The sequence below is a fragment of the Leguminivora glycinivorella genome, chromosome 22, assembly GCF_023078275.1.
Source record: "Leguminivora glycinivorella isolate SPB_JAAS2020 chromosome 22, LegGlyc_1.1, whole genome shotgun sequence".
NCBI lineage: Eukaryota > Metazoa > Arthropoda > Insecta > Lepidoptera > Tortricidae > Leguminivora > Leguminivora glycinivorella.
In genome coordinates, this window is record NC_062992.1 from 8,645,062 (window position 1) to 8,672,981 (window position 27,920).

At 39.7% G+C, this 27,920-nt stretch overlaps 1 protein-coding gene across 1 annotated transcript; it reads right to left on the minus strand.

Annotated features, from left to right (window-relative positions):
- Positions 1 to 288: 288 nt before the first annotated feature.
- On the minus strand, positions 289 to 27,845 carry LOC125238095 (mediator of RNA polymerase II transcription subunit 25-like). The gene is made up of 16 exons (XM_048145383.1): positions 27,578 to 27,845; positions 27,299 to 27,457; positions 26,304 to 26,467; positions 23,700 to 23,854; positions 22,274 to 22,374; positions 21,625 to 21,787; positions 20,493 to 20,654; positions 19,486 to 19,683; positions 18,686 to 18,829; positions 17,123 to 17,225; positions 16,501 to 16,665; positions 15,947 to 16,095; positions 15,280 to 15,474; positions 14,050 to 14,112; positions 12,533 to 12,658; positions 289 to 1,046 (listed from the first exon to the last, which is right to left on the minus strand). Exons 1-16 carry the CDS (start codon positions 27,697 to 27,699, stop codon positions 966 to 968), a joined length of 2,250 nt encoding a protein of 749 aa, XP_048001340.1. The 5' UTR covers positions 27,700 to 27,845; the 3' UTR covers positions 289 to 965.
- Positions 27,846 to 27,920: the final 75 nt, after the last annotated feature.

Here is a 27,920-nt window from a genome sequence, read left to right on the forward strand (position 1 = left end):
GAAAGATTACTGGCTAGTTTTCGATTTAGTTTTTAATTTTTTTGCAACAGAATGGTGTAAACAATCGTTGGACGTATAAACAAGCGTTGATCTGTCTCGGTCCTAAGTCTGTTTTCACATTATCCGATCCGATATCGAATGTCGGATGGATTTCAATGGAAAAAATCCAAGATGGCGCCTGTAATGTATGGGATATCGTTCCGACATCCGATATCGGATCGGATAATGTGAAAACGCACTAAGAGTCACAGTAAGTTGTATCGGGGTGTTTCAGTATATCAAAACAAATTTAATTTAAAGTCTTTTATTCAATGTCCTATATTAAAATGAGTCGTTCATAAACAAAATTTACAACTTATTCGGCAATAAGGCTTTAAAATCGACCTCACAACCGGTGTGGTAACTTTTGTTTAGGAATATCACAAATCATTATATTATAAAATGATTAAATCATTAATTCATTATTACCTTAAAATAAACAACAGTACAGATATACAAATTGTAACGTCTATTACAATATAACGTGAGTGAGACACCACACCTCCGACAATGGCGATCAAATATATAAAAAAACCTCTCCTCCCAAACTCGTTCCTACGCACACAGTCATAGCCCGTGTGTAAGTAATGATTTCTATACCTTGTCGCTTTTAATCGTTTGACAATTTCGTACTATATTTCAAATAAGACATTAACGTGACAAGGTACAGAAATCATCACATAATACCGGTGACTGTACCATGCTTTCATGAGTGAGATAAGACAGGTCGACTGGTCGCGTTATTGACAGGCGGTAACTGTGAGGTAATCGAGAGCGGGTGGGCGGCATTTTCAGCGGGAAGCAGAGAGCGGCCATACTGTAGGACAGAGCGCATGGACCGGTATTCCAAAAGGTCGCTGGTTCAACTGCAGAAGTACATCTTTCCATTTTTCTTTTTATTTAAATGGTTTTTAGAGTATCAAAGTTTAAATAAAGTCGTAGTTGTTGACGTCATCGAACTGCTGAGGCGGGGCTGCGCGGGCGCCGGTCGGTCTGTACTGCGGTTGCTGTGGATCATACAAATCGATTATATTCCTATACCTATAATATATAGCTACATTCGTAATGACATTTGTGTTTGTCTTGGATAGCGAGAGATATGTACAGTCTGTTCGAAAAGAAAAGAGTCGTGGATCGTGGAATGTGGATGTGGGTTCGAATCCTGGTAAGGGCATTTGTGTGATGAGCGCAGATATTTGTTCCTGAGTCATGGATGTTTTCTACGTAGGTATATGATAAGTATTTGTATCCATACTAATATTATAAATGGGAAAGTTTGTTTGTCCGTCTTTCACGGCAAAACCACAGTATAAAAAAGAGTATTATCATACAGTATGGCCACTTCCGCTCCCCACTGAAAGTGCCGCCCACCCCCTCTCGGTTACCTGACAGTTACCGCCTGTCAAAAACGCGAACAGTCGACCTGTCATATGTCACTCATACAAGCATAGTACGCGTTCACCTACACGAGCTTAGACTGTGTGCTAGGAACGCGCCTCTTTCATATATTTGATCGCCAGTGTCCGAGGTGTGGCAAAACGGAGCGACGAATTGACGTGATTTTTTAAATGGAGATAGTTGAAAGGATGGAGAGTGGCGTCGGCTACTTTTAGTATCTTTCTAACGCGAGCGAAGCCGCGGGCAAAAGCTAGTATTATATATATCGTTGTCTGTGTACACACATCACAAGCCTTCTTGAGCTTACCGTGGGACTCGGTCAATCTGTGTAATAATGTCCTATATTTTTTATTTATTTATGTATTTGACCCCATAAATTTCACGCCTTCTCTTTCCGAACAGACTCTAGCATCACGGCTGTGTTTTCGGCTTATTTGGCTCTAAAACTTAACTTTGCGAAATGTTTGCTGTGAGTCATATACAAATATTTCATTCTCGTTTTATATTCTATTCTAAAAAAAATGTACTTGTTACTGCTCCAACCTCTTTAACCCCCTACGTAAAAACGACGGGGTGTTATAAATTTGACGTGTCTGTCTGTCTGTTTGCGTGTTTGTCTGTAGCATTGTAGCTCCCGAACGGATGAACCGATTTAGATTTAGCTGAATTAGTCGGGAGTGTTCTTAGAAATGTTTCATGAAAATCTTTTTTTTTTCAAAATTTTAATTTTGTGGTTAGGTTATTTACTGTACCTACTAATGCGGAAGGCACTAAAGATTAGTTTGAACCGAAGGCAGAAAATTAGGCAATGCAAAATGAAGTAAGAACAGTGGAAAATGTTTGGTTGTAAATCTTATACTATTAAACGAGCAAATCTTGTATATTTATTTATTTATTTATTTATTTATTTATCTATTTATTTATTTATACCGACGATCTCGGAAACCGCTCTAACGATTTCGCTGAAATTTGTTATGTGGGGGTTTTCGTGGGTGAAAAATCGATCTAACATATCCTTAGGTCCCGGAAAACGCGAATTTTCGAGTTTTCACGCGTTTTTCTTCGCGCGCCATCTCGTGTGGAGTAGTTGTATTGTTGAGACAGAAGTCTTTCGGTCGATGTAAGTATTATTTACTTCAAAGACTAGATGGCGACACAGGTCAAGGCTAACACGAATAGAAAAATACACTCTGAGCTTTTGTGACGAAACGCGCGCCATCTCGTGTGGAGTAGTTGTGTTGTTAAGACTGAGAGTTCTTTCGATTGATCGATGACTATTTATTTTCCAACTAGATGGCGACACAGGTCAAGGATACGAAACAGAACCGAGCGAAGCTCGGTCGCCCAGATATTGTAAAAAAAAGCGTAAGAGCCGATATGGACGGACTGAGTCTGTTGCTTTCAGCTATGTCAAGAAATGGTTTCTCCTAGTGAGCTTAGAAAGGATGACTTACGTTAAATCGGGTAGGTCTTCCGGTGCTTCGTTGTCTATGGAGTATGGTCACGTGATCATGAATCCGGTCCGATCTATTGTGAATCATCCTTTATGGCTTATACTATTCCTAAGTCAAAATAATCTGCCGGATATGGTATAGATGTACAATTTACAAACTATAGGATTTTGATAGCCCCGACCATGCAAATTATTTAAACGTCAAAACTTTATGAAATTATGTGGTCACTTAGTTCTTATATGTATAGACGGGCCTGTCAAAATCGCTGCGAAGTTAGCTTGGTCTGACTAACAAGATAGAATAGTGGAGAATGAGATACAAGTGCGAAAACAGATGATTTTGGCAAAGGTACAAAGCAACACAAATAACTGACCATTATAAACCTTACCTCGTCATTATAAAGTCTAACTCCCTTATTCATAAACGTACTCTAAAGTTATCAAGCCGATAAAGTTCGTTTGTCCCTTTCCGACGTATTGGTGGGATAGAAAGGGACAAGCGAACTTTATCGGCTGATAACATAGTGCGTTTATGAATAAGGGGGATAAAAATGGTCAAGTAATTGTGGTAATGATGAAATAGTGTTAGTTTACAAACCAAAGTTGAACTAGATGTAGGAAGCATGACATTAGGCATATGGATGTTTTTTTTTAAATTTATTTTTAAAGGACCTTTATAGGATGTTTATTTACATATAGCAATTTCATTTCATTTTAATTTTTCAAAAAAAATATTTATTTATAAAACGTGCTCAAATAACGCTGTTGTTTACTATTTTTTAACCCCCGACGCAAAAACTTACGGGGTGTTAAAAGTTTGAAACAACCCCCCTAGTCTCGATTTTCATGAAACATGGCTAAGAACACTCTGTCTAACTGCTTTCAGACAAAAAAACGAAATCTAAATCCGTTCACCCATGGACCGAAATAGATTTCGTTTTTTTGTTTGAAAGCTGAGTTAGTCGCGAGTGTTCTTAGCCATGTTTCATGTCGGTCCACTATTTCGCGCTCGGGGGTTTTTCAAAATTTTAATTTTGTGGTTAAGTTATATATGAAATGTAATGAAACTAAATAAATGCGAAACTACTTTTTAATGGCGTATTTTTTTGACTGCGGTATCTGCAAATGACAAACCCCCTTATTCATAAACGTACTCTAAAGTTATCATGCCGATAAAGTTCGTTTGTCCCTTTCCGACGTATTGGTGTGATAGAAAGGGACAATAGTACATTGTGCAACAAGGGGAGGAAGTTGAATATTACTAACGAGAGTAACTTAAATTTAAAGACTAGAGTTAGTAATATTCATACTCCCCGAGTTACACACAATGTTTTTCATCACACTCGCAATGTAAAAAATATGTAAATAGATGTAAAAAAGTTAAGTACGGTACAAGAAATTTCATTATTCCCTTGGGAGAACGATTTTTCTATAACTTACGCTCCGCCTGCGTGCAATAGCACATTTCAGTGCAGGTGTGATAAATAGTACATTACGATACAAGTGCGTAAAAAAGGAAGTTCGAAACGAGTGGCGATAGATTAAAACACGACCGAAGGGAGTGTTTTAAATCGAGACGAGTTCCGAATTTCCTTTTCGCACGTGTATCGTACGACGTTTTTCAGTACAGATGAGCCTCCGAAGTTTCGACCTGGCATATAATGAACCACTTCTCGCACTAGTGCGTAAAAAAAACACCATCTGTACTGAAAACAAACTTTATCGGCTTGATAACTTTAGTGTAAGTTTATGAATAAGGGGGAAAAACCGTTCACGTGCTAAGTATGCCAGCTACGTCTAGTTCAATATCTGACCATCTATTTTGTTTCTCGGAAATCATCTTTTTTTACGGGTTCTGTGGTCTACTAGGAACTAATTTTCATTAGTTTTATATTGATCATTGGATTACGCGGGTTCTTTTTATCAATCAAAATGTATGGTCAGATCAGAGTAACGTGCCTAGGAAAAACACAATGGCATGTTTGTTAGGTACATTACGATACAAGTGCGGAAAAGATATGAGGTTCCAAACGAGTGGCGATAAATTAAACGAATTACGAATTCCCTCTTCACACAAGTACTGTTCAAACTTTAAAGCCTCCGCCACACATAAAGCGTTTTGATATCGTAGCGTTAGCTGAGCGCAATGATAGCGGTGCGTCGGCGGAACGCCGGTGTTCCGCTCGCAATCCGCGCGCATTCCGCTCGCAATCCGCGCTCGTTAGTTCCCGCCGGCGTCCGCTGGGGCCCGTTTCTCGAAAGGTACAAGCCTTGTATTACAAGTGCGCGAACTGTCAACGTCGGCGCAACGCCAGCGTTCGTCCGGCGCACCGCTATCGTTGCGCTCCGCTAACGTTCCGCTACCGCTCCGCCTACGCTATAAAAACGCGCATGTGTGGCCGAGCTTGTATAGTACATATGGCTAATATGGCATTTATTTTTTTCATAGTTGCGTAATGCGCTTAGGATCACTTGCCCCACCGATAATGGAGGGTTAACCCGAGGTTAACCCTTTTTTTTTTGACGGAGTGGGAATGCTGTTACAACCCGAGGTTAACCCACCATTTTATATGGAATTTGACAGTTGACAGCCCACTATAAACCCTTAGTTAAGCGGATGGTGCAAGTGGCCCTTAGTGCATTAGTGCGGTAATATAGCGCCATATTTACGTTGCTTTTCACCAAGTTTGCTTCAATTTTTTTTATACCACGTCGGTGGCAAACAGATATACGGTCCGCCTGATGGAAAGCCTTGCCTTAATCCTTCAAGTGTTTTTCCTCGGCACGTTTATGGCATGTGTAGTTAGTATAGTATGATGCAAGCATTACTTGGCGTGATAAGGCGCGTTCACATGTGCGGGCGCCCGCCTCGGGGCTGTTGCTGTTGCTAAAACAAGTGCTACATGTAGACCAAGCTTTAGGATATCATGGCGACGAGTTTTGCATTGATGATGTTTATTAGTATGAAAAAAAGACTAACGGACAGGCACGTATAAATGCTAAAACGCTAGTATAAATTGGCTTTGCACTGACTTGTATAATTATATCAATAGTACATTGTGGATTAAGGGCGGAAAGTGAAGGATTACGAACGAGATGTTTGAAGCCCGACGCCGAAGATGGAAAGCTTTAATTACTCAAGTTTGTAATCCTACAGCCGCTTGTGATATACACAATGTTTTTCATCACACTCGCGAAGTAATTAAACTAAATCAAAGAGGATCGAGTATTATAGAGAGTTACTGTCGAAGTAAAATGTGTAATCACAGTGCATAGACTGCCATCTCTTGACACAGGCTTAAAACTTTTAAATATATTCTTAGCTTGATATGTTTTAAAATGTCAAATATTAATATTAGCGCCATCTAGCTGAGCGTACCTACCCTAAAGGTGTAATGCCATCTAGGCCACCGTACCTTTTTCTGTATGGTACTGAGGTACGTTTTTTCCTTAGACTTTATCTGTCTATACGGAGTTATGTATGTCTTTGACTAAATGTATTGAAATACCTACGCTGACATTTCGAACATTCGTCCGCCATCTTGTAATTTTTGACAGGTCACAGAACGCCCTACCCAGGTATTCACTTTACCGCCCTAGGGCGGTAAAATAGCTCATTACGTATCAGTATACAGGCATGTAATAACACCGTTTACTAGCGAGTGTAATGAAAAATTATAAATATCCTATTTATTTAGAAATTCGATATTTATGATAATATTACCAATGAACATTTTCAATGAGTGTCTGTCTGTTTGAAGTGCAACCAGAAGTGGAGTAATAACCGTGCAGTAAGGATGTATTTACAATGCAAGACTTGATGCCAAAAATTAAGAAAAAGATGAATTAAATAGGTAGTAGTTCAAAAGTAAAATTTATAGATACATGTATACGAATTTACTTATTATTATTGAAATAATGTATAAATTGGTTAACTTTACTTTTGAACTATTTTATTATGAGAAATGAAAATAGGCATTGAAATAGTAGAACCATTAGCCAGAAATTTAAATGTAGAACAGTGACCTGACCACGAATTCAACACCAACGCTGCAAGTACTGTTACTTACTGTATATACTCTGTTAAACAAGTCTGTCAGTAAATAAGAACTAAGAAAACTATAGGTATCCTTTTCTCTAGCACCCTAAAAATGAAAATGAAAAATTTATTGATAACAATAGTTACATCATCATCCTCATTGCGTTAATCCCGGCATTCGCCACGGTTCATGGGAGCCTGGGGTTCGCTTTGACAACTAATCCCAAGATTTGGCGTAGGCACTAGTTTTACGAAAGCGACTGCCATCTGACCTTCCAACCCGAAGGGTAACTAGGCCTTATCGGGATTAGTCCGGTTTCCTCACGATGTTTTCCTTCACCGAAAAGCGACTGGCAAATATCAAATGACATTTCGTACATAAGTTCGAAGAAGTCATTGGTACGAGCCGGGGTTCGAACCCGCGACCTCCGGATTGAAAGTCGCACGCTCTTACCGCTAGGCCACCAGCGCTTTGATAACAATAGTTACATGTCTTATTTAATTGTAATCAGTTTAGTCGAATTAAACTTTTACATAATATTGCATTTAAATAAACAATCGATATCCAGTAGTGTAAACATTACAAGGTGAGTGGCATGTCGAAGAATTCATTATAATCATAGAACATATTATTGAGCAGCCACATATTTAATTTAGTCTTAAAACCGGCGGCGGAAGTTTTAGTTGCATTCCTGATACATTCTGGTAGGCGGTTGAATACTGACGGACCGAGACAATAGACCGATTTCGCCGACTTCGCCAATTTGTGGCGCTCTGCTATTAATCTTTCTGCGTGTTTATTGCTGCGTAAGGGGTAATTATCATTTGCACCTCTGCATTTGAATTTCTCGCGGTTGACGTATGTGAATACAGCCACTTATTGTATAAGTATACAGGGCAGAGGTATGATTTTAAATTCTACAAAAAGGTCGCGAGCAGGAGCGTCATTGGGTTTACCGACCATACCACGAAGCGCCAACGACGCCTAAAGAAAAGGATGGATATAGTTTTCTATGTTCTTATTTACTGACAGACTTGTTTGTCAGAGTATATCTGGCTGGTATTAATATACCAGTAAGAGTGAGAAGCAATTGTTTAGACCCTGGTCACACCAAAAGCGAGTTGTCGATGAGCTATTCGGCTATAGAAAGGAACAAAATATAGTCGCTCCCGTGTAAATAAACGAGAGAGCAAGCTATATAGGTAAACGCGGGCTTGGTTTCCGCAACTCGACGTCATAATTTTGCACAAAGAGAGAGAGAGAGAGAGAGAGAGAGAGATTTATAAATAAATATTATAGGACATTCTTACACAGATTGACTGAATCCCACGGTAAGCCCAAGAAGGCTTGTGTTGTGAGTACTCAGACAACGATATATCATACATACATACAATCACGCCTGTATCCCATAAAGGGGTAGGCAGAGCACATGAAACTACTAAAGCTTCAGGGCCACTCTTGGCAAATAAGGGGTTAAAAGAAAACGAAACTGTGGCATTGCAGTGACAGGTTGCCAGCCTCTCGCCTACACCACAATTTAACCCATATCCCATAGTCGCCTTCTACGACACCCACGGGATATATCATATAATATACAAATACTTATATACATAGAAAACATCCACGACTCAGGAACAAATATCTGTGCTCATCACAAAAATAAATGCCCTTACCGGGATTCGAACCCGGGACCGCAACTTAGCAGGCGTGGTCACTACGCGCTAGGCCAGACCAGTCGACAAATTCGTTCGGCAAAGAACTATAAGGCCTGATTTAAGCCCCATAAGCCCCATTTAGATGGTACGAGTTTCTCGCCTCGAACGTACGATTATCGAAGTACGAGAAAAAATATCGTATCATGTAAACTATGCGTACGATATCGCACGAGAGGGGGCGATAATCGCCTCGCCTTTGATATTTGTATGTCTCCGTGTAAACAAAACACATATGCGAGAATCGTATACGAGTTTATACGCTACTCAGTCGAAATGTATTCAGTAGAAATCATGTAAAACATGGTGTTTTTATATTTATAGCTACCTCTCAGTAACTGCTAAAACCAAAAATAAATTCGGCTTATTAATATTATATAGTTAATGTTTACCTACTGACATTTTACCCCATATATCTATGGGGCAAAATGCCTACGATAATTAAAAAAAAAATGTTATTCATATTCTATGTTTAATAATATCCTAAACCTAATCGCAAGTATCGCAACCAAGATTTTATTAGCTAGGTAACGCTACGGTCGAAATCATTATTTTCCCTATTGTATATTATTGAGACCTTCATAAATCATTTATAGTGTTTTTAATATTATCATCTTAAATTCAAATAAATCCAAGGTAAATTATACCCAATATTATAAAAAAGCATATAATATATGTGTATATAATTAATTAATTAGCAACTAGGCACGAAAGTTGACAGGCAAAACTCGTATGAAAATCGGTTCGCTCCGATTCGTGCGACAATCGCACGTTCGAGAAAAAATGTCATACGAGAACCGGTTTAGACGAGTCGAGAAATGTTATGGAAATATCTCCCGAAAATTCTACTCTCCGTCTAAACTATTTCGCTTGGCGATAATCGCCTGGCGAGTCTCGCATACGATACTCGTATGCGAGTTTTTATTTCTCGCACTAATGTAAACGTTTTCGTACGATACTCGCCAGGCGATTATCGCATACGATTATGTCATACGAGTTTCTCGACCAAGACGGGCGAGAAACTCGTACCATCTAAATGGGGCTTTAGACGGTGTGCGAACTCGCATGCGATTTTAGTTACATTGCGGACTATTGAGGTTATACAATTTTGCACAGCCATCAAATACCGCAATGTAATAAAACTCTTTTTTTTTTTTATAAATGGGCTTACTCTTGACCACCGACTAGCCAAAGGCAAAGACGTGGCCTACGATGGAGTGAGCTCGCTCAGAAGATGCCTGTTCACTCCTGATTTGAAGGTCTCGCACTCGTATGCTTTCTTGTTCAGTTCTCGTACCGTCTAAATGGGTCCTAGATGTAGATGTAGTGTAGGGACGCCCGGCCGGAGGCAGGCGGGCTGTCGAACACTTGCTGTGTTCATTCAGCCCAATTCCCTGGAGTTGCGAGTTCTCGTACCGTCTAAATGGGCCCTAACTCGCTATCGCGTCTCTTTTATTTACACTTTTGTTCATTTTTCTAGCTTTTGGTGGGACCAGTGCCATCAATATGTGGGAATATGTCAGTGTCATATCAGTTAAAACTCGTGGTAGGCCATAAAGAGATGTGGAAAACTTACTTTACACAAGTTATAAACTTGAGATGAAAATAGGTGAATAAAAAAATCGCTCAGTCACTAAAAATAATACGTTATTTGTATTTAAATGTTATAATCATGGCAATTAAATATAACTTTGTGATTTTAATTTAAAATCGTTCATTATGTAAAGCTTCATGAATCAATCAAGTTTTCAATTAATACTTCTTAGTGCGTTTTCTCATTATGCGATCCGATATCGGATGTAGGACCGATACCTATCTTATAATATTAAAGGCACCATCTTTGACATTTGCCTCTGACATCCTTCCTACATCCGATATCGGATCGGATAAATGTGAAAAAGCGCTACGAGTTATAGTATGTTTTCCACGCACGATTAAATAAATGAAATTAAGTTTTAATACAGTAAAAGTGTTTGATATAAGAACCTACATGGGCAATAGAAATGTAATTCATAAATTCACGCACAGATATAGTGCTTTTTTTAATACTACGTCGGTGGCAAACAAGCATAAGGTCCGCCTGATGGAAAGCGGTCACCGTCGCCTGCAACTCAAGGAGTGTCACGTGCGCGTTGCCAACATTAACTTGTGCAATGTACACTGTGTTAAGTACACAGCAAAAAGGAGTGCAAAAGTTCTAACGGCTCAGCCACGACATTGGTCTAAGCGCGACAGCGGTAAGCGGCGGCCATACATTGGAGCGAGACACAGCGATGGGACTTTTCATTCGCACGTATGGCCGCCGCTCACCGCTGTCGCGCTTAGACCAATGTCGTGGCTGGGCCGTAAGCAGGGTTTGGGTAGCCGACGACTCAAAGGACAATAGACGGAACAAGTAATGCAATGCAGTGCCTAATGGTTTTCCATCGTAATTTCTCGGGAACGTTCGTATTTATCGTGCTAGCTGTCAAAGTCTTGTATTGAGCCTGACTGAAATAGCATGACACGTTCGTAGTTTCCGTAAAAATACGAAAGAATAACATTTCGCGCTACATCTGTATTTTTAACCATCCGTTTTTTAAGATTATACTCTTACCCCGTTATTCATAAATGTACACTAAAGTTAGCAAGCCGATGAAGTTCGTTTGTCCCTTTCCGACGTATTGGTGTGATAGAAAGGGACAAAAGAACTTTATCGGCTGGATAACTTTAGTGTACGTTTATGAATAAGGGTGTTAGTATTTTTCAGCAAAGATGAACTACATTTCCATTGTACCCCACGAAGCTGTAAAATGGATGTGGCATTTTTTTTTAAGTTTAATTACTAATTGTACGCTAATTTCGTAGTGTGAGCAAGCAATATTTACAAAAGGATTGAGAACAGTGCCACTTATTCGAGCTAAAAATACAAAGTGGCGTAATAATTATTTGTTTTACAAGGGGGCAAAGTTGTTATTTAACCGCACGTGCCAATATTGATACCCGAGCAAGCGGAATATTAAAAAGTGGAATCTTAATAGCCCAGCCACGACATTGGTCTAAGCGCGGCAGCGGCGAGCGGCAGCCATACGTGCGAATGAAAAGTCCCATCGCTGTGTCTCGCTTCAATGTATGGCCGCCGCTCGCCGCTGTCGCGCTTAGACCAATGTCGTGGCTGGGCCGTAAGCGTTGCGAGGGTATCAAGACGAAGGTTTACAAACTTTGCCACCGAGTGATACACAAAATTTTTCACCACACCAACATGACAAAATACTGAATATAAACATCAAATTAAATGAAATCCATCAATATAATTGAATATTTATGATGCAAAATCATAATTTACAGGTAAAATCTAACAGCCAGATTAAGACATCAAGTTAAAATTTGTATGAAATAACTTTGCACTCTTGTGGATTTCTTGTTAGCTTTTACTAGTTGGTGCGGTGAAATATGGGCGCCTTGGGCGTTAATACTCGATTCCTTCACTACGCTCAGGATTCTATTTCTTCAATTATAGAATCCTTTGCTTCGTTCTGGATTCAACTTACGCCTTGAGGCGCATGATGCGGGGAACAGCTCCAGGTCCTCTGCAGCTGCTGCTAGAGTTGCAGATGCTGGAAGTGGTAGAGGTTTCCTAGTTACCTGCTGCAGCAATTGCCTGAGTCTAGGGTTGGAAGGCATCATGGGCCTCATGATGCTGGGAACAGCTCCAGGTCTTCGCTGCAGCTGCTATTGGAGTTGGGGCTGCTTCTGGAGCTTTCGTTGCTGGAAGCAGTGGAGGTTTCCTAGTTACCTGCTGCAGCAGGTGCCTGAGTCCAGGGTTGGAAGGCATCATGGGTCTCATGATGCGGGGAACAGCTCCAGGTCTTCGTTGCACCTGCTGGAAGTGGTAGAGGTTTCCTAGTTACCTGCTGCAGCAGGTGCCTGAGTCCAGGGTTGGAAGGCATCATGGGTCTCATGATGCGGGGAACAGCTCCAGGTCCTCGCTGCAGCTGCTGCTGGAGTTGGAGCTGCTGCTGGTGCTTGCGTTGCTCCTGGAACGGGTGGACAATTTTTTGAATAGAGTTTGGAGATTGTAGAAGCATTCCACGAAATAGCCTACCGTTGACCCGTACAAACGTAAGTTTTCTGAAATATGGCTGGTGTAAAATTAAATTTTACTCAGTCAATTTGCAAATTATGCACAGAAACATGATCGCCTGCTTTAACCCTTAATATGGCAGGGGGCATATATTTACCACCATAGTTTAGACTTTATTTGGCTATTGTGTGTTTTTTATAATTGATTGAATTTGTATGTTTATTTAATTTCTTCTTTTTTTTTCTTAATTGTTTTATATGTCGTTGCTAAACTTAGATGTATTCAGGTCCTCACAGAAAACCAGCGCTGCGGGTTGCCGCGTCATCATGCTGAGTGACGGCTCAGCCACGACATTGGTCTAAGCGCGGCAGCGGTGAGCGGCGGCCATACATTGGAGCGAGACACAGCGATGGCACTTTTCATTCGCACGTATGGCTGCCGCTCAACGCTGTCGCGCTTAGACCAATGTCGTGGCTGGGCCGTGAGGGTCTTATTTAGCGTTCATTGTATGTTTTGTTTGTATGCCTTCTTTTTGTGTGTACTATGTTGTGACGTTAAATAAAAGAATTCTATTCTATTCTTATTTGACTATTCAACAAAATTTAAATTTGACTAATTTAAACAAAAGACAAGGTTAAATGTTAACAAAAGACATCGCAACACACGAAAAATAAGACGTTTGTACGGGACAGCCCATGGAATACTCCTACAATACTTGCAATAGAAGATGCGTCATAAGTGAAATGTGTAGGTCTTATACAGGATGTAACATTAATGCTGGTGATCCATTTAAGAGCATAACCGGTATCGAATAGCGGTTACGAATAACACTTCCTTTTTTTAAAATAAACACCATGAAAATTAAAGGTACTATAGAAGGTAATGTATAAGCTGTAGGATTTATCTTCGGCAATTATGTTACATAGTGTATGTCTTGAAGCAAAGAGGATCGAGAACAGGCTATAGTTTCCTATACTTAAAATAAAATATTTTATACAGTGCACGAAATAAAGAACCACATAATTAGAAGAAAAATATAGACAGTAGTTATTTTTAAACATAATTTCTATTTAATAAAGGCCACGTGCACCACCAACCAAAATGGAGGGTTAACCCGAGGGTTAACCTACCATTTTATGTGGAATTTGACAGTTGACAGCCCATTAACCCTGTTCAGTGGTTGTTGCAAATGGGCCTAAATCAAAGAGAAAGGTATAAAGTAAATGATTTGACCGTGATGTTACTCCTCAGTATTTCATAGTAATTCCATATTAGCAAACCGTTTTGACAGTTCATAAAAAGAAGCTGATTTGTCCAGTAGGAAACTAGCCTATTATGGCTTACCTCCAGCTGTTTGTAGTGCTGCTCCTGTTGTTGTGCTGCTTGCAGGTGCGACATGATGTCCATCTGGCGACCAAACAACTGATTAACCAATATTTACTGAAGACTGGTACCAACAATCACAGCTCAAATTTATTTCGCAAGGAAGACAGATAAGATAATCACCTAAATAATAACCTAACCACAAAATTAAAATTTAAAAAAAAACCCCGACCGCGACATAGTGGACCGATTTTCATGAAACATGTCTAAGGACAGTCCCGACCCGACTAACACAGCTTTCAAACAAAAAAAAACTAAATCGAAATTGGTTCATCCGTTCGGGAGCTACGATGCCACAGACAGACACACACACACAGACAGACAGACAAACAAACAGACAGATAGACAGAGCCCGTCGTTTTTGCGTCGGGGGTTAAAAAGGGAAGGTGCACATAAACAAAAATCAAAACTAAAGAGCATTTTTAGCTTCTGGTTAGCAGAAACGTCTGCAATCGATGCCACTAGGCTTAGCATAAATTTAAAAGTGGAAAATGTCTGCCTTGGGTGAGACTTGAGGCCGTGAGTTCAAGTCTCACCCAAGGCAATGTTTGCCTTTCCACATTTAAATTTAAAGAGCATTTCTTAATATTCATATCAACACATTACGCAATCGCATAGCCACAGAATAAAAGCGTAACGACTGGTTGCGTACTCAAACCGCGTACTAAAACATATGTCTGGATTAGTGATGTGCAAGTTGGGGAAACTTTCCAAAAAAGAAATCTTAAATTTCTTGAAAAATTCACGAAACATTCACGAAAAACAAAGAGGCTTTATATCTATGAAATGGAAAGTTTCTAACCATACAATTGTCCATACAAAGTACTGAAAGTTTCTGAAGTTTGCTTATGTGAAAAATTTCAGAATTTTGGAAACTTTCCAGGCACACCAGTAATCTGGATTCATGTCAAAGCCCGCTTTCAAAGTACCCAGCTCTTTAATTGCGTCTCCTTTAGATGAGCAGCTTCCAACGTCTGCTGCAACCGCTGGATTTTCTTTAGGTTCCGCTGATGGGCTTCCAGGTCTTCTAAAAATAAGACCTGTAACTCTAGCAGTTTTAGATTTGCGTCTTATGCTGAAGTCCCCAGCTGTTTTGACTATATAATCATCTCCAAGACTTGCAGTTTTGCTATCTATCTCCAAACGTCTTCTGCAGGTCTAGCTGTTCCTATAGACCTAATTAAGCAGTACCTGGCTCTTAAACTGCGCTTCCTGTTGATGAGCAGCCTCGAGCGTCTGCTGCAATTGCTGGATCTTCTCCAGGTTCTGCTGCCGCGCGGCTTCCAGCCCATCCAGCTGTGAGGGCCGGGGTCCTTTGCCGCCTGGAGCCTGTTGTTGTTGTTGGGGGACCTGGCCGCCCATGTTACCACCCATTCCCATCATGCCCTGAAAAGAAAAAACACATATTTAATTTGTCCTAAAAAAGTATTAATAGTAAGGGATTTTTAATGAAAAATGTGTCAGCCGCGCTCTTGAGATATTCTCCGTGGAGTTGTCTGTTGTCGTCGTTTAATTTAAAAGACTGCAAAAAAGCAAATTGCCCTAAAGGTGGTGGCAGGTTATTCCAGCATATAGTGGCGGTGTACTTAAAACTACCACGAAATGCTGTAGTATTGCGTTTTCTTGAAAACTTAGCTACAAAACAAACCTGGGGATGCATTTGCTGATGTATGCCCTGTGGAGTGGGGCTTAAGGACCTAACGACAGTGAGCTAGCAAGTCGCCCTGAAGATGGTGGTATGTTGTTCCAGCATTTCGTGGCGGTGTAGTTAAAACTGCCACGAAATGCTGCAGTTTTGTCTTTAGAACTCATAGGAAGAGTATTAATTCCTTAGATCTTTGTAGAAGTAAGTACAGACCTGGGGATGCATCTGCTGGTGTATGCCCTGCGGACTGGGGGCTTGCGGGCCGAGCGGCAGCGAGCCCATGCCGGCCGCCATGCCGCCGCCCATGCCCATGCCGCTCATGCCGCCGCCGGATATGCCGCGAGACATTTGACTAGCGCTGTCTCATGATACACTATACCTTTGATATTGCTTGTAGCTTAGAAAGAAGATAATTTACTAGTTTTACTTTAAAAGCGTGTAAAAAAGCAAGTTGCCTAAAAGGTGGTGGTAGGTTGTTCCAGCATTTCGCCGCAGTGTATTTAAAACTACCACGAAATGCTGTAGTATTGCGTCTTCTTAGAAACTTAGCTACAAAACAAACATGGGGATGTATTTGCTGATGTATGCACTGTGGAGTGGGGCTTAAGGACCTAACGACAGTGAGCTAGCAAGTTGCCCAGAAGATGGTGGTATGTTGCTCCAGCATTTCGTGGCGGTGTAGTTAAAACTGCCACGAAATGCTGCATTTTGTCTTTAGAACTCATAGGAAGAGTATTAATTCCTTAGATCTTTGTAGAATTAAGTACAGACCTGGGGATGCATCTGCTGGTGTATGCCCTGCGGACTGGGGGCTTGCGGGCCGAGCGGCAGCGAGCCCATGCCGGCCGCCATGCCGCCGCCCATGCCCATGCCGCTCATGCCGCCGCTGGACATGCCGGCCGAGGACATGGTTGGCTGCATCGTTCCTGCTCCTGTAGGAAACATCGTATGAAAAAGTTAATCGCGACATGTTACAACGCGCAGTGACATTTGGTCACATTTAGACAAAAGAAGTGCTGTAAAGATGATCTTTTCGACATCCGGAAGCTTGGGGGTACTTTTAAATGAAGCTGGCTCAAGACCAAAATATGTGGCGTACTTGAAGAGAGGCTAATGTAACAGTGACTAACTCCTATGATCTGTTCAAAACATTGCACGGTTATTCGGTCTTTTTATTTATTGAAAACAAAGATTACTGTTATACAGTTTCTAATCTGTTGCCAAACTTAAGTTTAACACACTCAAAAAACAATACTAGAAGAAATCGAAATAGAGTCGAACTTAGGGCGACAGCAATATTTTCCATAATGTCAATATCAAGAGAGGAAAATTCGGACAACCTTTGTATGGAGAAGCAACCATCCCCTTTCCACATAAATGTATTTTTACCTGCCATTGTGGCTGTAGGCATTGCACCGGGCATAGGAGCCGAACTGACAGCTGGTGGCATCTGTTTGTTGATGATCTGAGTCATCTTCTGCTGCTGGATCACCTGTAATACCATTAGTATAATAAGTAATAACTTATTGAATTGAAACTTCTAATACGACTTGAACGACTTCCAACTGACAGTCATTGTTACTTTGCGTCAAAGAGGATCGAGTATTATAGAGAGTTACTGTCGAAGTAAAATGTGTAATCACAGTGCATAAGACTGCCATCTCTCGACACAGGTTTAAAACTTTTGAACCTCAGTTTTGACAATTTGGCCCATATTCTTAGCTTACTATGTGTTAAAATGTCAAACATTAATATTAGCGCCATCTAGCTGAGCGTACCCCAAAGGTGTAACGCCATCTAGGCCACCGTACCTTTTTATGTATGGTACTGAGGTACATTTTTTTCTTAGACTTTATCTGTCTATACGGAGTTATATATGTCTTTGCTTTGCGTGGAATGCCGCTCACTCAGCGCGTAACATTCAGTCAGCGCGTAACGTTCTGTCTCAGCGCGACTCACTCATTCCATTCATTCACTTATTCACTCAGTCAGTGACAGAACAGAATGCCCAGAATGGTGGAATGGTTGGTTGGAATGTGTGTGTTTTATATCGTCACTACTTTTAAAAAAACTTGTATCTTCGTCTGTCAATGAAAATAAAATTATGTATGGGATGCATATAGACTTACTGTGTTTTAACTTTGAGAAGCAGCGTGAGATACGAGATTTTTTAAAAGTAGTGACGATATTTAGATCGAGTGCAAAATTAGTTTATGATTGCTTTACAATAATTTGAGCAAATAGCAATGTGAAATATTTAAAACAGTAAAAAGATGGACGTAACTGAACGCAAAAACGTGATGGTCACTTGAATAATTGTTTTTGAGGTTATGTTAGGCAGTTTCACTTCTTCCGCGCGGAGGGATTCTATCACTCCACGCAATGGTTTTTACTATTAGCTATTAAACTTCTGAAAAGAAGACCGTAGGAAAATACAGCGGTTTCGGCGCCGAATACATTTTTATTCCATTCTGAGTCTCTTCAAGAACTTATCGAAGAGACTAAGAGACGCCACCGGCGACCGAAGAGCTGGCAGCTTCCTCGCTCAGCGTATTATCTTGACAATCCAGCGAGGAAATGCTGCCAGCGTCTTCGGCACTATGCCACAGTTTTTACAATTATTTCAGTGTAATGTTTAATTTTAGAACAATTTTAGATTTTATAGTTTATTTTTTATTTTTTTATTTTTTTTTAACTTCTGATTAGCAGTATCCATCCAGAGGCCGTGAGTTCAAGTCTCACCCAAGGCAGACATTTTCCACTTTTAAATTTATTCATAGTTTAATATTGACAAATAAAATATAATAAATAAAACAGTCAGCAATTACCTAGATTAGCACCTTTGCGAATAAACATTTATTCATCTTCAAAGTGGCTTGCCCTTACGCTTGTTACTAACATAACATGGACACAAAATCCGAAATCAATACTTTAATTTCATAAATAAGTTACCTTTCTAAGTCGATCGACGAACGTAGCTTGGTTGTTAGGTATGAAGCCGAGGTACGCTTTCTTGTCAGGCGTGTATAGTAGGATGAGTACTTTGATATCACATTGCGGTGGTGAGGACATTGGTGAGAAGTGTACGCAGCCGGCCTGTGGAAAAATATTTGAATAAACAAAAGAGTCAAATATATAGCTGCGTATTTTTCAACTTAAAAGGTGTGGTTAAAATATTAACCAAATCAATCGATGTTTAAGTTAGGTATATAAAAGCTAAATTGAATATAGGTAGTTAATAATCCATTGAAATAATATAACTTTAGTAAGTGCTTCAAGCGTGTCAATTTGACGAAGGTGGAACAGCACAGACTTGCTATCCCGGAGGCAGGTTAGTGCCCTCCGATGTTACCCTGCTGCTACCAAGCTTTTAGCGTGTTATGATCGCCTGGTACTTTCGGGGTGATGCTAGACTGATTAAAGGTTCAAAACTTGTAATTTTTTTGGTGCAATCATGTCAGAAACTGAGTACGTTTACCTAAAAAAAAAAAATACTTACATATCCATTGACCATAACTTTAGTAAGCGCTTCCAGTGCCTCGTTTCCTTCAGGTACTCCGGTGTTGCTGATCTGCTACTCTGTGCGTATTATGATCGCCTGGTATTTTGAGGACACGCTCGACTGATTTATAGCTCAAAATTTATGATTTTTAGACATAATGCGGTCCAAAAATCTGTGATTCTTTCTGTGAGTGACAAATATTGGCATCCTAAGAAATTCATCAAATATATTTAAAAAAATGTTTACTTACAAATCCATTAACCATGACTTTGGTAAGCGCTTCCAGTGCCTCGTTTTGCTGAAGATGGAACAGCACGGATTTGCTATCCTTGAGGTACTGCCCTCCGATGTTGCTGATCAGCTGTTTGGGCATCAGCTGCATCAGGAGTTTGTTGGGCCAGGTGTCCACTTTCAGTTCTGGCTCTATGTCTTTCGAGTTGGCTGACACCTGAAAGAAAGGTAAAGCTAATGAAGAAGCAAAACTTAATTGGTCTTCAAGATTCTTCTTAAAATATCGTCCAATTTTGAGTTGTACTCCAATAAAACTCATCCTTGACTTGACCTCGATGTTTGGTATCCATCATATTTTGGACACCGGACTACAAATAACTTCTAACAAACCTTTTCAGTAGAAAACTAGACCTAAACAGAACTCACTTGGCTTGAGATGCTTGGTAACCTTCTGCTGATCACCAGGATTCTTTCCCTTCTACATCCATTCTTATACTCCGATCCAAATGTATGTCCGATCAGGAGTTGAAACAGCCCTGGTTTGACCCATCTTCCTAAAGATTTTGCTTTTATCTTTCAAACTATCCTCAAAATTATACAAAACAGTTAGGCATTCTTTGGATACCAGGATAGAATTTCTAAGGGACCACTTTAATAGACCTATAGAACAGTACTTGGCACGGCAGACGTTTGGTAACATTCTGCTGATCTCCAGGATTCTTTCCCTTCTACATCCATTCTAATACCCCGCTCCAAATGTAAATCCGGTTAGGAGTTACTACAGCTCCTGACCTAACCCACCTTCCTAAGGATTTTGCTCTTAGCGTATTATGATCGCCTAGTACTTTTGGTTATGACGCTCGACTGATTTTCATCTCAAAATTTGTAATTTTTGGCAAATCTTTTATATGAAATATATTAAATTTTTTTTAAACAGTTTGGCATTATTTGGACGCCATACTAGAATCAATTCCTGTTCTCTTTGTGGTCCGTTTCAGTAGAAAAATAGACCTAAACAGAACTCACTTGGCATGGTAGATGCTTGGTAACCTTCTGCTGATCTCCAGGATTCTTTCCCTTCTCCATCCATTCTAGTACTCCGCTCCAGATGTAGGTCCGTTGAGGAGTGGGAGCCGCCCCGGTGGAAGGACCTGCTGCCATCATACCGGGCATGCGTTGGATACCAGGCTGCAAACAATAAGATTCTATTCAACACATTTCCATCCTCATCACTTAGATAGCTACCACTGTTGGCAGACCTCAACTATGCGTTTCTTTGGATTCCCTGACTCGCATAGCTTAATTGTGCTATAAACTGATGACCGAGAGGTTTCTGGACCGATACGATCTTCAGACCTTCAAGAAAAAAGCGTACTTACTCCCATGTTAAATATGGGAGGCGGCAACCATAGTGATTTAGGTTGGACGGCGGCCTCAGGTCAGAATTATTACCTACTTTGAATGTCTAGAGGGTATTTCTGATATCAGAAATAACATTTTTACGCTGTTTGCTGAGATTTTACGAAGTTCACAAGCTAGTTAGATACAAAAAGGTTGTTGGCTTGTAGGTAATTTTCTACTGGATAGGTCTTACGAAGTAAGCATGTAGATATTCCTGTTAGATGGACATATTACAGGTTAATTCTAAGATTAGGTACGCTTCAAACAAACGGCATACGTAGGTTTGCAAATAGAAAAAATTAGAATTATGAAAAAAAACCGAGCACCATTGTTTTTTTTCAGATGAACAAATAATTCGACAATAACGGTTTTTCGTGAGTTGATAATTCGATTAACATTCAGTATAAAAACTTTTATTGGGGAATCCCCGATGCGGCGTGCAGCGTGGAGAGGCGGTGGTGTTGCCAACAGTAAATAGTGATAACTACCAACTACAGATTTTGTAAATGTTACTTTTATAAGACCAGAAATTAAAGTTATTTGATTAAATTCGTTTAACAGTTAAGTATAAAAAACTGTATAGAAGTATTAACTGCTTTGCAAATTTTGAGATTTCGTACTTTAGAAAAAAAAACATACTCCAGAAAAAAACCTGTTTTTTTCAAGTCAGAAAAAATACCGCTTTTTTGCAACCCTATAACCCATACGTATATGAGATGTTGAGTTACTGAGGCTAAGTAATAAAACCATGAGGTACCTGTGGGGGCGGGTATGAAGGCTGCGTCAGTTGTCGCACTAAGGCAGAGTTGTCGTACAAGGGGTTGCGCGGCGGCGGCAGCCAGCCCGCGTTGGGGCGGACGGCGGCCGTGGGCCGGAACTGTGGCGGCCTGGGCGCCGCCGGCGGTGCGCCTCGGCCTTGACTGTGGAAAATACTCTTAAATAATTTGTTGACAAAGTAAGTATGTATTTATATTATTAAATTAAAACGGGACTAATATGAGTGAAGATCGTGTTAGTTTAAATCAATATAAGTATGTATTTTTTTTCACAACACCAATTGTTAAAGGCTTACTATGTTATTCGAAAACAGATAGCAAAATTGCATTTTATCCACAAGGGGGCAAAGTAATTTCATACAAATTTTAACTCGATTTCTTATCTGGCTGCTTGATTTTACCTACAAATGATGATTTTTAATCATAAAGCAGAAGGTCGGAGGTTCGAGTCCTGCCGGTGTGAATTTTTCCATTTTTCCTTTAATTTTAAAATACGTAATATCGCTCGCAGACGTTCCTGCATGATAAAAAACAAATTTAACTTTCACTAATTTTGTGTCCCAATTTTTGCAAATGCCCATATTATATTTGCTTGATCTATGATATGCCAGTAATCTGTGGTGTACATACCCATATATGTCTGGGGGCGCCTCGGGCGCCGGCGGCGGCGCGGGGCTCGGCGGGCGCTCCTTAAGGCTGAAGCCGCGGAGCAACACTAGGTGCCGAGGGTCCTGCAAAACGAATCATTGTTTTATTCTAGCTGTCAATGAAAATTATGAAATAACTATCTATTGCCCGCTGCTTTGCTCATGTTAAATTCGAAAATTGCGGAATGTTCTATACAAACTTCCACCCTCCATTTTAGAGAAATGGGGAGTTAGAAAGAGACAAAAAGTAGCCTATGTCACTCTCCATCCCTTCAATTATCTCCACTTAAAAAAATCACGTCGATTCGTGGTTCCGTTTTGCCGTGAAAGACGGACAAACAAACAGACACACACTTTCACATTCATAATATTAGTATGGATGATGTTGAAGTTGTCATAAATACACCTCGAGCAGGACATTAAGGTTGGGATATGGCCCGGCCACGACATTGGTCTAAGCGCGGCAGCGGTGAGCGGCAGCCATACGTGCGAATGAAAAGTCCCATCGCTGTGTCTCGCTCCAATGTATGGCCGCCGCTCACCGCTGTCGCGCTTAGACCAATGTCGTAGCTCAGCCGTAAAACCTGCCTAAACAAAATGATGATGAATGATGTTGAATGTGAATCAATTTTTTATCAAGCAGAATTGTCTACATCTACAAGCGATAGTAGAAAATTTTAAATTAAATGATTAATGGCAAATAAATAGACCTCCAGCAGGACCTTAAAAAACATTGAAAGCTTTTAAAAAAATGGTAAAAACTTAACAAATCTGCTGAAGATGGCCTTATAGGGCCTTCCCGTTCTTTTGAATGACATTACAGCATTTGCAAAAAAAATACTCTTTTGCGTAGTACTATATTATTAAATAAAATCAGTTGTCATTCAACCCTCATTTTATTACACAATACACAAGGTGGCAGCAGTGGGATCCGAACCCACACCTCCAAAGAGACATACATAGCTATAGATCCTATTATAGGACAATCAAAAATACGTCTAAGACTATAGATTAAATATATGAAGATCATACCATCCCATACATTAAAATGCGACCGCCTAAGAACGCGCGTACACTACACCACACATAGATGGCGCCACAAAAAAAATGTCTTGTAGCTTTCGATTATACTTGTAGATGGCGTTAAGTGTTACTTTTGACATAGATTTATGGCTCGAAAGTAACACTTGACGCCAATCTACAAATAATCGATGGCAACAAGGCATTTATTTGTGCCGCCATCTATGTGTGGTGTAGTGTATGCGGGTTCTTAGGCAGTCGCATTTTAATGTATGGGATGGTATGATCTTCTTATATTTAATCTATGCTAAGACCAATGGTTAGTAAACATCACAAACAAGAATGTTTCTGTATGTACTCGTACTTGCTTTTAGAATCCCAAATTATACCTTAGCGTAATTCCTCAGTTGTGCATGATGTGTGTCCCCGCCAGCGTGTTCGTACAGCTTCAAGAGTGCAGGGAGACGTCTGGCCGCAGCGATAGACAGCTGAGCTCCACTGGAGCCTAGGAGGCGGGCTGCCAGCTCTATGGTTCCCGGCGCACCTGAAAACATCGCACCATTGAGCGTAATCTATTACCATCGTATCAGGGTTGGCTCACGTAGCGTTTCTTTCACCGAGCTGCAAGTACAGTCAACCAATTGGAACCCTAGGCCACTCTACAACCATGTCAAAATAACAAGCAGTAAGAGATTTCTTACAATCTGACTTATAACGTGACTATGACATAGTTCTACAGTGGCCTAGGGTTCCAATTGGTTGACTGTACTATCAGCTGCAAAAGTGCATGGAGAAATTATGAATGAATTCATTGATAAATTCGCCATGCACTTTTGCAGCTGATAGTACATGCCGGCGGCCGTGCACCAGCGGCCCATTCAATGCTGACGACCGTCACGCGACGCAATAGAACTCATTGTCGGCTGCTCGCGTGCGTGCGGCGGCATTTTGTGAACATCAAAACAGTGAACCTTCTGTACTAGTACAGTCGACTACAAAGAGATGTATCCATTTTTAGGGTTCCTTAGTCAACTAGGAACCCTTATAGTTTCGCCATGTCTGTCTGTCCGTCCGTCCGTCCGCGGATAATCTCAGTAACCGTTAGCACTAGAAAGCTGAAATTTGGTACCAATATGTATATCAATCACGCCGACAAAGTGGTAAAATAAAAAGTGGAAAAAAATGTTTTGTTAGGGTACCCCCCCCCCCCTACATGTAAAGTGGGGACTGATTTTTTTTTTCATTCCAACCCCAACGTGTGATATATTGTTGGATAGGTATTTAAAAATGAATAAGGGTTTACTAAAACTGTTTTTTGATAATATTAATATTTTCGGAAATAATCGCTCCTAAGGGAAAAAAAAGTGTGTGTGCCCCCCCCTAACTTTTGAACCATATATTTAAAAAATATGAAAAAAATCACAAAAGTAGAACATTATAAAGACTTTCTAGGAAAATTGTTTTGAACTTGATAGGTTCAGTAGTTTTTGAGAAAAACACGGAAAACTACGGAACCCTACACTGAGCGTGGCTCGACACGCTCTTGGCCGGTTTTTTCACCTTATTACAATGCAATAAGGTGAAAAAGTGTATACATCTCTTTGTAGTCGACTGTACTATTATATCGTCACTACTTTTAAAAAATCTCGTATCTCACGCTGTTCCTCAAAGTTAAAACGCAGTAAGTCTATATGCATTCCATACATACTTACTACAATTTTCTTTTCATTGACAGACGAAGATACAAGTTTATTTAAAAGTAGTGACGATATATGCTGTTAATTCTGTGTTAATACTTGGAAAACCAAACCAGATCTATTTAACTTAATCATAGAACGTACAGTACAAAATATTGGCAAGTGTACTGCTAGTAGAATGTTTTTGTAAATTGCAACAAAAGTATGGCATTGGTGGAACTAAGGTTCTATTACTTTTTTCATATGTAATTAATAGAAAACAGACAGACAGACAGACGGACAGAATTGCACCATAAAGATTCCTTTAGTACCTTTTTGATATGGAACTCTAAAAGACACCTGCTATAGTATCATATTCATAAGCATTTATTCATAAAATTAAAAAATTACATGTCAAAGGTATATTATTAATTAGTAATCTAAGGGCCACTTGCACCAACGAAAATGGTGGGTTAACCCGCGGGATAACCCACTATTTTACATGGAATTTGACAGTTGACAGCCCACTAACCCTGAGTAATGTGGTTGGTGCAAGTGGGCCTAACTCAATTAAACTTAAATTACCTATGATAATTTGGGTACAATATAAAATTTAAAAATAGAAAATATTCTGAAACAAAATCAATAACTATCTTGAAAAACAAAGATTTTGAAAATAACTAAATAGTATAATAAATATAATAATGTAAAAATAAATATCTCACCTGGTAACGCGGCTGACGTGATAAACCGCTACACCACCTCGACCGCCGAGGTACCCGTCGAAATTTCTCTAGTGTATGTTATCTAGTGCTAGTACCAGTGGGCTTGATCGCTTTTTCTTTAGCGTATGGTATCTATTACAGTTTATAATTTATATATAGTAGTGTTACTACTTAAAAAACAAATCAAAAAATATTTAATAAAATAATTTGATTTGTTCCCTACATCGATAGATGGCAGCACCATCTCTCTCGCTATATCGTAATCCTGCAAAAGGATTCATATAGGAGGTGCAAGCACAAATTGCTCGCCCTTAGAGTTGGTCAAAGGCGCCTAGCCTTCAGAGATAACATACACTAGAGAAATTTCGACGGGTACCTCGGCGGTCGAGGTGGTGTAGCGGTTTATCACGTCAGCCGCGTTAGCTGGAGACCCAGGTTCGATTCCCGGCTTCGCCACCAGTGGGCTTGATCGCTTTTTCTTTAGTGTATGGTATCTATTACAGTTTATAATTTATATATAGTAGTGTTACTACTTAAAAAACAAATCAAAAAATATTTAATAAAATAATTTGATTTGTTCCCTACATCTCACCTGGTGGCACCAATCCCCCAGCATAAGCGGAATAAGGGGGCGAACAGCACAGCAGCAGCACATGTCTCGACTTGTCAGTCCGTCCGAGCTCCTCGAAGCACGCAGCCACTGCCACCAGGGCCTCGGTGATGCACGCTCGGCTCTCTGCTTGGCCTCCTATAAACCTGAGGATAACATACAATTTCTAAGAACAAATTAAATTACTTTCATAGAAAATATTTTAACTTGTTATTTTAAGTAGTAACACTACTATTATGTTCTAAACATTAAATAAATGTCATATACAAAGAAAAAGTGACCAAAGCCTCCAGTCCAGCTCGGAGCACTGGAGGCTTTGGTCACTTTTTCTTTGTATATGACATTTATTTAATGTTTAGAACATACAATTTGGTGCGGTTAAGGAAAATTTGGAACTGATATTTTTTAATTTGATAGTTTATTTTTAGAATTATTATGAAATTATTTATATTCTCGTACTCGATGCTCACAATATGAATTCACGTAGATTGACATGCAATTTATACTGTAATTTGTATTATGAAGTAAATGAATCAATACTAATCTAATTTAATAGTAATTAATAAGAGTAAGAATTAATAAGTACATGTTAATTTTATGAGTCAAAATTCAATATGCTTGTTTCAATGTGACATCCATATGTAACACAGAAATGCAACCATAAATATGTAACACTATTAAAGGAAAAATAGGAAAATACAATAAAATAAATTGGGCTTGTAATTGTTCACTTTCCAAAATTTTATCCAATATATGTGAATGTGCACGGGAAAACGTCCCGCTTTGTCAATTGCTATAAAGCCGCTTTGTCAGTTTATTCATATAAAGATCCAAGTAAATCTTGCCTTAATGGTAACCAACAAAGTGGGATTTGACGTTTACCAAACACACTCACATATGTAGTTTATCCTAAACATAATGCAGTTATTTGTGTAATGTAAACAATTTGTACTTAATAATAGTATAAACATACTCACTGTATCTTATCAATAGTTTCTACAACTGTCTGCGGGCATGTGAATGGCCCAAATGTGTTCACAGGCAGAGCCAGCAAGTTGTCCGCTGCCTGATATGTCACAATACCATACACGGAGCCATTGCCACCACCCTCCTCTAGTGCACCTCCGTGGAAATACCTAGACATGGATATAAGGAACATATGTAGTACATTTTGATATAAATTCACATAACGTACGGATATAAAGAATATAAGCATACAAATGTTAAGCAGGTAAACCTTTTCAAAAGATACTTACTCAAGCGTAGGTATGATATAATTCGTTTTTAATTCGCTGATATATGCCCCATTTGTTGAAGTCGCCTCGATGACGAATATCAACTCCGCCTGTATTGGCGTCTCAGGGGCATTAACCACCATTTTTGTAGTTTTATAAAGCGTGCACTTAGTAATGAATCATCATATAATCTGTTTTATAATGCGTATTGTTTAAATATTCAATGAACACAAGCAGAAAACCGAAGCCTTATCCTACAGCACAGCATCACGGATGCCCGAAATCGAAACGCAGCTTGTTTTGACAGTTGACATTGATAGCTAGGCAAACTATTCAAGGCACTGTAAAAAATGTTTTGAAATTT

Bases quoted from the DNA above. Each gene is read 5' to 3' on its own strand.
- LOC125238095 (XM_048145383.1), bottom strand. From the start codon at position 27,699: ATGGTGGTTAATGCCCCTGAGACGCCAATACAGGCGGAGTTGATATTC. The intron at 17,226-18,685 runs GTAACTTATTTA...ATGGTATTACAG, and splicing joins TCGTCGATCGACTTAGAAAG to GTGATCCAGCAGCAGAAGAT. The intron at 1,047-12,532 runs GTAACTAGGAAA...TATGATCCACAG, and splicing joins TCAGGCACCTGCTGCAGCAG to CAACCGCAGTACAGACCGAC.